General features: G+C 45.1%; 1 protein-coding gene across 1 annotated transcript in view; it reads right to left on the reverse strand.

The window, feature by feature from the left end:
- Window positions 1-3,149: 3,149 nt before the first annotated feature.
- Window positions 3,150-14,182, reverse strand: part of LOC118708694 (F-box/WD repeat-containing protein 12) — a 36,095-nt gene continuing 25,062 nt past the window's right edge. Inside the window, exons 6-11 of the mRNA XM_036420111.2 lie at window positions 13,367-13,525; window positions 12,048-12,258; window positions 10,792-10,970; window positions 10,581-10,708; window positions 3,585-3,694; window positions 3,150-3,393 (exon numbers count right to left, since the gene is read on the reverse strand). Coding sequence (XP_036276004.1) covers window positions 3,374-3,393; window positions 3,585-3,694; window positions 10,581-10,708; window positions 10,792-10,970; window positions 12,048-12,258; window positions 13,367-13,525 — 807 coding nt within the window. The 3' untranslated portion in view covers window positions 3,150-3,373. The remainder of the gene's footprint in view (window positions 3,394-3,584; window positions 3,695-10,580; window positions 10,709-10,791; window positions 10,971-12,047; window positions 12,259-13,366; window positions 13,526-14,182) is intronic.

Below are 14,182 nucleotides of genomic sequence, written 5' to 3' on the forward strand. Positions count from 1 at the left end.
GTGGAAGGGAGCAGTGGAGGGGGGAAAATGAGGAACATTTGTAATAATATGAACAATAAAGATTTATAAAAATAAATAAATAAATAAATATAAAAAGGAAAAAAATAAAAAAAAGAGGTGAAATCATTTGCTGATTTATTTTTTGGTACAACCAAAAAATAGTGGGATATCGAATATGGAAGGCTTTTATTGTCTTGGGTTTCCCCTTAACATTCCATAGATGGGAAGATTTTTATATACTACTATCCTTTTTCCCCAAAAATAAGACAGTGTCTTATATTAATTTTTGCTCCCAAAGATGCGATAGGTCTTATTTTCAGGGGATGTCTTATTTTTTCCATGAAGAAGAATACAGTTCACATTTATTGTTAAATGAAAATAAAGGAAATTTATTACCTGTATACAGTACGGTAGTACAGTAGTTGTCAACACAAACCAGACAAACTGAATCCTAAAGTATCAAGAATTTACACCAAAACCGGTTTGTTTCAATGGATAGAGCGTCGGCTTGGGGACTGAAGGCTCCCGGGTTCGATTCTGGTCAGGGGCATGTACCTTGGTTGCGGGCATATCCCCGGTGGGGGGTGTGCAAGAGGCAGCTGATCGATGACTCTCTCTCATCGATGTTTCTAACTATCTCTCTCCCTTCCTCTCTGTACAAAATCAATAAAAAATATATATATTTTTTTAAAGAATTTACTCATTTATTCAATTACAATCATGTTATCATCTTCTGGAACATTATCATAATAATCCAATTCCTGAATTTCCTGGTGAATTTCTTGTGACTCCATTTCTTTCAGAATCAGTGGACCACATCTCTCATGTTTAGCCTGGGGGGGCGGGGGGAGAGGGGGGCTGATTTTCGGGGGGATGTCTTATATTTCACTCAGAAGGAAACCTGTATGTAGGTCTTATTTTCAGAGGATGTCTTATTTTCGGGGAAACACGGTAGAGGCCAGTAATCCCATTTCTAGGATACTGTGCATGGGAGGGAGTGTGCACAGTATCCTAGAAATGGAATTACTGGCCTCTAGTAGTATATAAAAATCCCAAGAAACCAGAAATACTAATCAGAAAGGATATGTGCACCCTTATGTTCATAGCAGCACAACTGACCATAACTAATATTTGGAAACAGCCTAAATGCCCATCAGCAGATGAGTGGATTATAAAACTGGTACATCTACACAATAGAATACTATGCTGTGGTAACAAATAAAGAATTCTTACCATTTGCAACAGCATGGATGGAACTGGAGAGCATTATGTTAAGTGAAATAAGCCAGTCAATGAAAGAAAAATACCACATGATCTCACTCATTTCCTATATAATAAAGAGGGAATATGCTAATTTACCATTACTCCAATACACAAGATGACCAGTGGGAAGGCAGTTGTGGGCTATCAGGCCAGCAGGGGAGGACAGTTGGCAGGGACCAGGTCTATAAGGGAGAGCAGTTGGGGATGATTAGGCCTGCAGGGGAGGGCAGTTAGGGGTGACCAGGCCAGCAGAGGAGGGTAGTTGGGGGGGAGAGGATGACAAAGCCTGCAGGGAGGACAGTTGGTGGGGAGCCAGGCCTGCAGAGGACAGTTAGGAGCGACCAGGCTGGCAGGAGAGGGCAGTTAGGGGTGACCAAGCTGGCAGGGGAGTGATTAGGGGGGTGGTCAGGCTGGCAGGCAGGCAGGTGAGTGGTTGGGAGCCCGCAGTCCTGGATTGTGAGAGGGATGTCCCAGACTGGAGAGAGCACAGGCTGGGCTGAGGGACACACACTCCTATGCACAAATTTCATGTATCGGGCTTCTAGTATGGATAATAAACATTATAAACTGTTAGGGGGGAAAAATAGATACAGAGGCACAGCAGCATGAAACAGGCTGTCAAACTACAGTGGGAAGGCTGGGGAGAGTTGAAGGGGAGGTAAGAGATCAACCGAAAGACTTGTATGCATGCATATAAGCATAACCAATGGATGCAAGATACTGGGGGGTAGGGTAGACCAGGGGAAGGTCAATGGGGAAAAAAGGGGGGACATATGTACTACTCTTTGAAATACTTGAAGCAATAAAATAAAAAATAAAATAAAAAAAGATAATTTCAAGATGCCCTGGCTGGCACTGCTCAGTGGTTAGAGTGTTGCCCATGGACCAAAGGGTGACAGGTTTGATTTCTAGGTTGCAGGTTTGTTCCCCAGGCCCAGTCAGGGCACATGAGGGAGGCAACCAATCAATGTATCTTTCTTAAACTGATGTTTCTCTCTCTTTTCTCACCCTTCCCTTAAAAAGAAAAATCAATGGGAAAAATATCCTTGGGTGAGGATTAAAAAAAAAAAAAAAAGATCATTTCAAGATATAATTTCTGCTGTTACTGTGATGGGATACTTTTCCTATTGTATTTTCTAATTGTTGATATACTAATTTTAATATGTATATAACTAAGTCACCAATCATGAGGAATTTTGCTTTACTAATTCTAATTATTTTCTTGGGTTTCTAAAGATAATATATTTTTAGAAATTATGGTTAATATACCTCTTTCTAATATTATTAAAAACCAGTTTTGTTTTTAAACCATATTTCATTTATTAGGACCTCCAAGGTAATAATTATATTGGTGATGTCATCCTTACATTGCTCCTAACATCAGTGGAAATGTTTCTAATAATTAAGCATGATTGCTGTTTCTTTTAGATTCCCTTATCAAGAAAATTATCTTCTGCCCCTATTTCATTGAGATTTTATTTCTACTTAATCCATCTATCTTAAAATGTTTTCTATCTTCCGTGTGTATATAACAAAGGCACTCTTAAAAAAAAGGAATTATTGAACTATAGTTAGCAATTACTATTTTAAAACTTGTAAAGACTTCACTTGTGGTCAATTGCTAGAGAGAATATTTTAATGTTTTATATCCACTTAATAAAGAATATCTTGGGCTACATCAGGAGTTAATGAAAGGATCTGAGGAAGGCTCACAGAGACCCACCAGCTTGCTATTCCTCTTGCTTACAATTAGAACTCTGACTACATCAGTCAGGGCTTCTGGGTGGGCCAAGTCCAGGGGCACCACTGTCAAAAAATACAAAAGTCTTCCTACAATTGTATGATGCAGTGCCATGAAACTCATCGACATGAGAGCAAGAACTCTATTAATGTGTCTAAAGCACATTGCACAAGAATAAGAAGATAAAATACATTTACTTACATATTTGAACAACAAAAATGATTCTGTTACACCCCCAGCACTTTAAGCATGGGCTTTCTAGGCCCCCAGTGGACATTCTCTCCTTTCTGCCACTTACTATCTGAATAGCGCTGGGCAGGTTGCTAGGCAGCTGGAACGAAGGCCAACAACAGGTTAAGGACTCTCCTGTTACGTTTCCTGTTCCTTGTCTGAAAAACAGAATCATTCCTATGTTATGGGCTTGCTGTGATGATCTACATAGACTCAAATAGCACAGTGCCCACCCCTAGAAGGCATATGAAAATTACTTCCTTTCCCAATGTTGATTAAAAGATCATTTTAGTCTGTATATACACAAGCTATTCACCAAAGTGAGATGATCTTTAACTAATGCAGTTACCTTGGTCTCGCTGCAGTTGGAAGTAGTATGACCTTAGAATACTTGTGCCAGTGTTTCTGGCTTCCACGCCCACAATGCTCATGCTGTCACTTTCCACCTGGGTAAATCCACTGTGAAGGGAAGGACATGCTGCATGTTAACTTGAGACAAGGACAAATGTGTAGGCAATAGGGCCTTTACACACATCCTCATGCCTCCTCCACCCAGCCACATTTGAGAGCCTACATTCATTTGTAACTATTAGCAAATACTATCACTTCTGCAGTGAGAATATCAGCTTTGGACCCTCCTGGGAATAGCTGCCTGAATCGCAGTGATCCTGACTATTCTGGAAACTTCTCCTGATGTAATATTGGCAGGTCTGAGCGTTTCCCCAGCATTTAAAATCATCAGTTCCTAATCAGTCTCAGTGAAGATATAAACACAGCAGCTATAAGGCCACCATTCTCTGTGATGTTACCTGTGTCTGCCTAGACAAACGTACAATGTTCTGCTGAGGCATGAGAGAAAAATCAAAGCAGGTATACAGAAAACCAAACCAAACGAAGCAAAAGCAGAATTAGAGAAGGAACTTCTTGTGTTTCCTTCAGAAGCAACTAAAGTTCTATTCAACTTAGAAATTAATATCGAGTGGAATGTAACAGTTTCCAGACTCAGGAAACTGCAGCGTTGGCTGGTCTATTCAGGGGAAAGCTGTTCCCCGATCCCTCAGCCAGCCAGTGATCACTGTGATTCTGGGACAAAGAAGGTTGAATGTGCATCTGCTTTCTCTCTTTAGAATCATCATTCCTCCTCTTTACGTCTTTTTTTCCTCAATGGATTTTTAGTAAATTTGCAGAGTGGGGCAACCATCACCATGATACAGTTTTAGAACATTTCCATCTCTCCAAAAAGATCTGTTGTGCCCTAGCCCAGTTGCTCAGTGGCTAGAGCCTGCAGTTTGAAGGGTTCTGATCAAGGGCATGTACCTCAGTGGCAGGCTTGATCCCCAACTGGGGCACATGCAGGAACAACTAATTGATTTGTCTCTCTCACATCGATGTTTCTCTCCCTCTGTCTTTCCTCCTCAGCTTCCACTCTCTCTCTCTCTCTAAAAAAAAAAAAAAAAAAAAAAAAAAAAGATTATTTCAGATGAGGCTTAACCATAAATAAATAAACAAATAAATAAATAAATATTTAAAATAAATCTAGAAAAAAAATCTTTATCTAAATATTTATTTGTTTATTTATTTGTTTGTTTATTTATTTATTTGTTTGTTTGTTTATGGTTGATAAATAATCCCATCCTACTCTCAGCCCCAGGCAGCCACTAATTCATTTTCTGTTTCTAGAGACTTGCCTCTCCTGGATGTTACATAAAAGGAATCACAGTTCTATCTTATACATCTGGCTTCTTTCCTGTAGCACGATGTTTCTGCATTTCACCCATGTTAAGTGTATGTCAATGTGCCATTCCTTCTTATAGCTCAGTAATATTCCCCTGTATGGATGGACCACAATGGATTTATCCATAATGACTGGCATTTGCACTGTCTGCACTCTTTGGGTTGAGTAAAACTGCTCAGAACATCCCTTGCAAGTCTTTGTGTGATGTGTGTCCATTTCTCGTGAGTAGATGTGAACATTCACATAAAGTCTGGTTGTAGGTGAATTTATTTCCTCAGGTACATACGGACCTTCCTCTGACGTCTTTCTGGAGACATGTCTGTTTCTCCTGGTTTGGTCTTAAGGGCATGCTGCTGGGTTGCTGGTAAATTTAGGTCTAATACACATTTTCTTTGGAAAATCAGAATTCGTATTCAGATATGACAACATTTTAGGAAACTGGAAAGTTCCTAGAAAATGTTGGTTATTTCTTGCAGTATTCACTAAGGTGCCAAAAAAGGAGATAAAATGTTGCACATCTTAGAACTTACAGGGAACAACAGTATGAAGCTAGATTTCTGGGTTTATTATTGCCAAATGAAGCTCCTGAAAAAAGAAATTATCACTCAAACTAAGGATTTCTGGAGGTATGTACTGTAAATCAGGGAAGGGGCATAATATGAGGTCATGATCCATTCATTCTGGAGTCCTGATTAAAATACATTTTTTGAGATGTGACACTCATCTGCCACATTAAAAATAGTGTCACATCGGTGTGCACGGGGAGAGGACGGAGCCAGAGAGGAGGGGAGGCTGAGTGCCTGGTTGACGTTCCTTAGCGGGGAAAAAGATAAAAGCTCCAGACTGTGCTGAACCCCACTTCTGACAGTACTGAACACCAGTTCTGGGCGAAATCCTGAGGACTCAGGCTCAAACGGAGGGAGTCTGGGCTGTAAGGCGGAAACTCAGAGGAGAGGAGAAAGGCAGTCCTGGAGGTGCGCGCATTACACGCAGAAGACGGACTGTTGACTCTGCCGCTAGGTTGCCTTAGCGGGAAGGAGACAAAAGCTCCAGACTGTGCTGAACCCCAGTTCTGACTGTACTGAACCCCAGTTCTAGGCCAGACCCTGGGGACCTAGGCTCATATGGAAGGAATCTGGGCTATAAGGCAGAAACTCAAAAGAGCTGGGAAAGGCAGAGCCCTGGAGGCGCCCACATTGCGCACAGAGAACGAAGTGTTGACTGTGCACTGGAGTGATCTAGTGGGAAGAAGACAAAAGCTCCAGACTGCTCTGATCCCCACTTCCAACCCCACTTCCAACTGCACTGAACCCCAGTTCCCGGCTCATTGGGGGAGAGTCTAGACTGTTCGATAGCAGGCGAAACTCGAGGGCACCTTTCTCTCAGAGGTGCTTGCAGCAAGTACCAAAGGACACTGAGGAACACTGAGACTCAGGAAACTCATAGGGTGGGGCTGACAGGCAGCCAAGACTGTAGGCTCCATCCTGAAACTCCACCCCACCCAAGCCAAGCAGAGGCTTTTGGGAGTGCTGCTCGGTTGCTGGTAAATTTAGGGTAAATTTTCCAAGTCTAGTCGAATAAGGCAGTCTCCTGGCACTGACACAGCTGATCCTCACAGCCAATAGGCCTGGAGGTCTGTTCCTCCCAGTGATACCAACATCAAGACTTAACTGCAACAAGGCTGTACATACAGTCCACAAAAGGGGGCACCAAGAGTGTCCACCTCAGGTAACTGGGAGCCTCAACCACTGAACCATATAGGACACCTCAGCACACAAAGCCACCCTACCAATTCAGGGAAGCAGCGAAAATGCCGAGACAAGAAAACAGATCACAAGCGAAAGCAATGGAGGACAAAAAGCGACTGGATATAGAGTTCAAAACCACGCTTATAAGGTTTTTCAAGAATTTCCTAGAAAAGGCCGATAAAATAAACAAGACCTGTGAGGATATGATAAGGGATCAACTAGAAATAAAAAGGGATCAACTAGAAATAAAGAATGCATTGTCTAAAATAAAAAAATATATATATTATACAGAGTCCTAAAAACAGACTGGAAGATCGCAAGAATCAAGTCAAATATTTGGAACATAAAGAGCCAGAAGACACTCCTCCACAGAAGCAAGAAGACAAGAGAATCCAGAAAGTTGAAGATAATGTAAGAAACCTCTGGGACAACTTCAAGCGAACCAACATAAGAATTATGGGGATCCCAGAAGAAGAGAGAGAGCAAGATACCAAAAACATACTGGAAGAAATAGTGACAGAAAACTTCCCCCACCTGGTGAAAGAATTAGACTTACAAGTCCAGGAAGCGCACACAACCCCAAACAAAAGGAATCCAAAGAGGACCACACCAAGACACATCATAATTAAAATCCCAAGAGCAAATAACAAAGAGAGAATATTAAAAGCAGCAAGAGAAAAGCAGGTAGTTACCTATAAAGGAGCACCCATATGACTGTCAGCTGATTTCTCAACAGAAACCATGCAGGCCATACAAAAATACTCTACCCAGCAAAGCTATCACTCAGAATCGAAGGCCAGATAAAGAGCTTCACAAATAAAAAAACAGCTAAAGGAGTTCATCACCGCCAAACCAGAATTATATGAATCGCTGAAGGGGGTTCTCTAGGAAGAGGAAGAAAATAAAGATAAAAATTATGAACAACAAATACATAACTATCAACAAGTGAATCTAAAAACCAAGGGAAGTAAAAAAATCTGATGAAAAATATTAACTGGTGAATATAATAGAATCAGAGGTATAGAAGGGGAGTGAACTGATGATTCTTGGGGAAAGGGGAGTGGGGGGGATGCGGGAAGAGACTGAACATAAACTGTACAACTATGGATGAGGGGTGGGGAAAGGGCAGAGGGTGGGGTGGGAACCTGGTGGAAGGGAGCAGTGGAGGGGGGAAATGAGGAACATTTGTAATAATATGAACAATAAAGATTTATTTTAAAAAATCAGGACTATCAACAAAACAACAAGAAAGCCCTCTGTATGGGAGAACATATTTGCAAATGTTATCACTGATAAAGGTTTAATCTCCAACATCTACAGACAGCGTATACAACTTAGTAAAAGGAAGATAAATGAGCCAATTAAAAAAATGGGCAATGAATCTAAATCAAATCTTCTCAAAAGAAGACAGAAGGAAGGCCAAAAGGCACATGAAAACATGCTCAAAGTCACTAGTTAGTTTTTATAAGTTTTGTTGAAAGTATTGCTGATTTTTAAGTTTTGTTTTTCAAACATAAGGAAACTTGTTTCTATTAAAGCAATTTGGTAAAAGAAAAAGAAAAGAAAATAGTGTCACGTCAGCAGATGGATGTGCTTACAATTTTACAATGCATGTACTGCAGTGTTTAAAAGCACATGTGAAATGGAATATTCCAAAGTTTCTGCTTGCTTACCATGGCGAGACCAGTGCAATACAGCAAACGGGTACATGTTGCTTTATGATGCATACAGTGCAGTATTTAAAAAGACATAAAGAAGTTTCTAGATGTGATACTTGCTTGCTAAGTTGAGAACAGTATTATGTCAGTGAGAGGATGTTCTAACTACTCGTATTGCAGTAAAGAATGCAACAGAGAATTCCGTAAAGTCATAAATAAAAAAGAAAGAAACAGCGCATCTGTGAGGCTGAAAGCTACGTAAGCACAGCCCCCGAAGGCTGACCTGAACAAGGCCACAGGCACAGGCGTTTGCATGCATCTCCCCAGCGGGAGGTTACCCTGCCCCTGGACGGAGGTCATCATTATTCCTGACAGAGGCTCACTTCACACGGGCTGGCCTCGGTCACAAGCAGACACAGCAGAGCGAGGCCACGCGCCTCTCCAAGCACAGGGAACCTAGGCACAAATGTACCCCAAGCGAACTGGCAGACGTACATACAGAACTGCACCACTTGCCAACATGGACACGGACGGCAGGGCTCCCAGACACTTCGGTGCAGCCCAGACCTCCAACGTGCAAGGGATTTACTGAGGAATTCTGAGGGAAGCAGTTGTTGGTGCCAATGCTTTTCAGAATGCAGAGCCTGAGTTGGCCTTACGTTTGTTTAGAAAGTTGAGAGGGTTAAAAACTACCTACAGATCAATGCTCCTAAAAGTTAATTTGACTCTACTAATCTTCCCAGAAAATTGTATTTATTTACTGAAAAGAACTAAGATTCTCCTGCTTTAGGAATTTCCTCTAATAATTGTCTTCAAACAACTACTGATTTACAATTCAAAAAATACGTAGCTTTGTTACAGAAATCTGTAATTTTTAATATTTGGTTTGGAGCATTGTACTTTTTCATTTACGTTTGTATGATGTTTCATGGGCACAGACAAGTGTGGTGATGTAGGGAGCAGGGGGGGTGGAGGTGGAAGAGGGTATGGGGGAATAAATGGTAATGGGAAAAATAAAATAAAATTTAAAATAGCTGTGAGATGTTTGTCACAGGAGGTTGGATTTACTGCCTATCTCCTGACAAGAGACTAACAACTCTCCCGGAGGGAATGTGAACTCTGGAAGCCCTGATCTTCCTATAGCACTCTGGCAAGAAAGCTCGTGTAAGTGGTTCCAACTTATTAACCTGAAAACATGTTGCAAAACAGCTTTCTTTCAGACTTTCACTGTCTTGCCCCCACAGACGCCTTCCCCGACCAGGGTCTGTAATGAATTCAGAATTGTGTGGGTTAGGAAGGGGGGAGAAGACTGGGCCGCAGGGCTGTCAGGCCCCCCCGGACCTCACTGGGCATCCCTGTGGGTCTTTGGGTAAATAACCGCACCCCTGCACCCCCACTGCATCGGGGCATTGTGGGTGATGCCAGCTGTGGGTGGTGGTTTCGTACATTAAAGGAGACTGGGTAGAGGATGCAGAACATCTTTTTTTTCAGAGGAGGGAAGAGATTCTGACCAGTGCCTTTCATTGGGTCCCCAAGTAGTGAGGGGCAGGCTAGGCTAGGACTCCCAAGTTCCAGTCACGTTCTTTCCAAGGGAATCCTTGAAAAGGTACTGCGGGGATATATGCACCCCTATGTTCATAGCAACCCAGCTTACCATAGCTAAGATTTAGAAACAGCCTAAGTGCCCATCAGCAGATGAGTGAATTAAAAACTGTGGTACATCTACACAATGGAATACTACGCTGATATAGAAAAGAAGGAATTTTTACCATTTGCAGCAGCATGGATGGAACTGGAGAGCATTATGCTAAGTGAAATAAGCCAGACAGAGAAAGATAAATATCACATGATCTCACTCACATGTGGAATATAATGATCAACTTAAACTGATGAACAAGAATAGATCCAGAGACAAACAGCAGGGGAGATTGGGGGGGGGAGGGGGGTTAGAGAGCAACAAAAGGACTTGTATCATGAATATTAGCATAACCAATGGACACAGACACTGGGCCGGGCCGGGCGGGGGGGGGAATGGGGGAGGACTTGCCCAGGGTGGGAATGGCTAGGGCAGGAGGTCAGTGGGGGAAAAGGAGACATACATAAAACTTTAGACATTAAAAATAAAAAATTATTTTTAAAAAAGGTACTGCAGGGAGGCCAGGAGAGGCCATCTTACAGGTAGAGGAGGAATCAGATGCAATTACCTGGCCCAGCGGTGGGAGCCCCCGAGCAAGTAACAGCAGCTCTTGAGGGCAGGAAGCTTATTCTCCTTTTTCCACAAGTAGACTCGCAAGGAGAGGTCGAAAGAAGAGGTGATGACTCGGCTCTGGTCCTTGAAATGAAAAGCTACATGAGGCGGCATGTGGGCTCCGTCCGGGGCAGGCCCTCCATCCGGGCCGGATGTGCTGCACTCACCACATACAGGGCCGTGATGGGCTTCTGATGGTCCTGGAAGGCTGCCAGCCGCAGGCCGTGCATGGTGAACAGCACCAGCTCAGACCCCGACACCAGCAGCACCACTTGGGAGCCGTGCCCCTTCATGAGGTGAGGGGGCATCATGGTGTCTGGCAGGATGAAACTTGTGACCTGTTGTACTTTTTGAAATAAAAACACACCCTGGTCATTCTTGGCAGCGCTGGAGCGCGGGACAGGCGTGCCCCGCCTGAGATGACGCGGCACATTGAACAGAACAAGGCTTCAGAGCGAAAGCAGCGCTCACGGCTGAACCGCGTTTACTCCCTCCGCCTCCCGTGCCCTGGCTCCAGCGCACGGAATGCGGTGTCTCCCAGGGGACCGTGCGTGTGTGTGACAGGACTGGCACACAGCCCGGGCAGAGGACGGGGAGAGTGAACACCCTTCCTCCTGCCCCTCCTCAGTAGGGCAGGCTGCGATGGAAAAGGGCCACATGAGAGCCACGGCACTTACGACATCTGCCAAACACTATCGTTGAAGACACAGTCTTTTACACCTATGGCATTCCTTGTTTTTTTGTGTGTGTGTTTTTTTTAATCAACTTGATCACTTCCTGATGGAATTTAGCACCAGGAAGAAAAATTACCTCTTTTGAAAAATGCATGCGCTTTCTCATTTCAGACTAGGGATTATTACATATCCCGTTTTCCCGTTTTCCTCAGCTGCCAGGAAGCTCAGAATGAAAATTAAGGTCAAATGATGACATGAAAACATGTCATAATACCACAGAAAATGTGCTAAGGACCAGCGGGAAGGCATGTCTAGAGCAGTGTGGGGTTTAGGAGACAGGGAAGAAGAGGGCTGTGGATCTTATTTTCCTACTGGACTAGGAGCTCCTTGGGGAAGAGAGAGTTGTGGCTTTTATTCATCTTTGCCGGCACTCGGCACTGAGAACATGCCTTCAATACACGGAAAAGAAGCAGGGTGAAGGGAAGAAGGTGAGTAAGTTAGGAGAGGGCAGGCTGTAAGCGGACAGAAGTTAATGTCTGAATTCAGGGCTATGCATAGGGCCTGACACAAAGCAGGTGCTCCACCACCCACCCAGCATGTAACATCACAAACAAGGAAACAGCTGTTGTGTCACTATATTCACTGCAAGACAAGAAAGGGTCCCCATGGAAACATGAGGGATCTGCGCTTGAAGCATCCTATGCAATGTTGTGCCAGGCAGACCCACAGTCCTGATAGGGGATCCTTACCCAGAATGTTCATTGCATCCCTGCACTTCTTAGCCCCCAGCTCGTAGGTGGTGACCACCCACTGCACGCTGTTGTCATCTCTGTGCATCACCGCCAGCCTGGCTGCCTCCTCGGGGGCCCAGCAGGCTCTGGAGGTCAGCCCGATGGGGAGCGCAGTGGAGACGGGAGGCTCGTCTTCTGGGGGACACAGCAGGGACTGCGAGTGGAACACCTGGGGACACCACCAGCGGCCTCAGTGCGATGACGGGAGACGTCTCTGACCCCAGAGCACTCTGAAGCCCCTCCAAGCGGCTCTGCGCAGGGACCCGCCCCCACAGAGACCTTACTGGTGTCATGGAGCGGCTGTGCCACTGCAGACCCTCCTTCCCACGTGGCTTGAACCAGGGAATGAGGTTAAGCCCCGCCCACGTCTGGCCACGAGAGAGGCCTGGGTCCGTGGGTCCCAGTGAGGGCAGCTGAGTGGATCCAGTAAACGGCTCTCCTGCTGTGGAGCAGCTGCACTTCACTGTCTCACTTTTGCCTCCCATGTCTGCCTGCAGGTTCTCTTCCTACTTCCAGGCAGTCTGGTTCAAACACTTCCTGTCCGTCCTGAGGACTGATTGTCAAGCAGTCCCACTCCCGGTGACCGGCCTCCACCTGCCCCCTGCCTGAAGCCTCTCCTCCATGGCCCCGGCAGACCTCTCACCTCCCTGGTACCAGGCCCCGGCACTGCCGCCCGACTGCCCTGCCTGTCCTTGCTCTCTTCCTGGCCTGCCTCATCTACCCGCCAGCATGGCTTAGACCCTCTCCAGTGGTCTCCAACTCCGCCCTAATTTTCCAGGTCGGTTCCTGGCACTCAGGCTGGACGCCTCCGAGCCCAGAAATCACCAGAATGCTCCCTGGGTCCCGGGTTTCTGGTGCTTGTGGTGGTCCTCAGTGCCATGGGCTGGCCACGAAGCAGGCATGCTGTGCCCTGTCCAGGCAATGATGCTGTCCCACACTGTCAGCATCCTCTCTCATGGAAGCTCAGTTCTCAAGCCGCTGAATGTCTTATGACACTCCACTGAGATGTCCCTAAAGCCTTAAGCCCCTTCAGAACTCTGTCCTCTCTAGCCAACGAACCCCTTCCGACCTGTGGGCAGTACAGCAGCCTGGAGAGAACAGCGGCTCCGGGGAGCAGCGGGCACCCCCACTGCCCAGCTGGGGGCCCTGAGCGGCCACAGACGTGGTCCTGTGCGAGAAGGCGCCCTCCCAGATGCATGTGCAAGACCGGACACAGAACCCACCACCTGTGCACACAAAGCCTGCCCTTGGGACCAGGGACACAGCCCAGCACTGACCTTGGGGCTCAGGTCTGAGTCCTCGGCCAATGTGAACACCCACTGGCAGTCAGGGGAGCAGAGCAGGCTGGCGGGCTGGTTCGGGAACACGCTCACCCTGGACAGCAGCTGCAGCCCGGGCACCGTCAGCGTGCAGAGCGTTCCGTCGGCACAGGCCACCTGCAATGCGAAGTGCGGTGACCACCTGCGCACTCCTGTCCTCGCCCAAGGAACAGGGGCCACACAACGCCTTCCTCGCTGGGGTGAAATGCCACTTAAGTCAACAGTAATGAATTACTCACACAATACGAGAGCAAGCCCTCTCCTCCCTCCACACAAAAGCCCTTGCTATCCCTCACGCTCACATGCTATTCTGCAGCCTGCCCGTCTTTTCTGTTTCCAAATATCTTTTCTCATCAGAGGACTTTTTTCCAGGACTTTTTACTTCATCCATTATGATGGAAATTTAGGTTGTTTACAAATTCCGTTACCATGAATGATCTTTGTGCGACAACGCCAATATTTCCTCCCGAGGGGTCCCTAAAACTGGAATTGTTAGGTCTGAAGAGTATCACATTTAAAACTACTAACGGGGAAAAAAGAAAGCTTTATTAAAAGTGTTCAATCTATATCCTTATTTGCCATGTATAAAATATTTTTCATCAAACTTATTATAATACCAATTTTTTTAATATGTTTGCTCATCCAGTGGGCCAAAAGCCTTGCGATGCTACTTTCTTGATTATGAATTGGGTTTCACATTTACACATTATTGGCCACTTGTACTTCTTCTATGAGTTGACCATTCATGTATTCACCTATTTTTCTACTAGATCT

Source organism: Pipistrellus kuhlii, unplaced genomic scaffold (assembly GCF_014108245.1).
Source record: "Pipistrellus kuhlii isolate mPipKuh1 unplaced genomic scaffold, mPipKuh1.p scaffold_m20_p_62, whole genome shotgun sequence".
NCBI classification, from domain to species: domain Eukaryota; kingdom Metazoa; phylum Chordata; class Mammalia; order Chiroptera; family Vespertilionidae; genus Pipistrellus; species Pipistrellus kuhlii.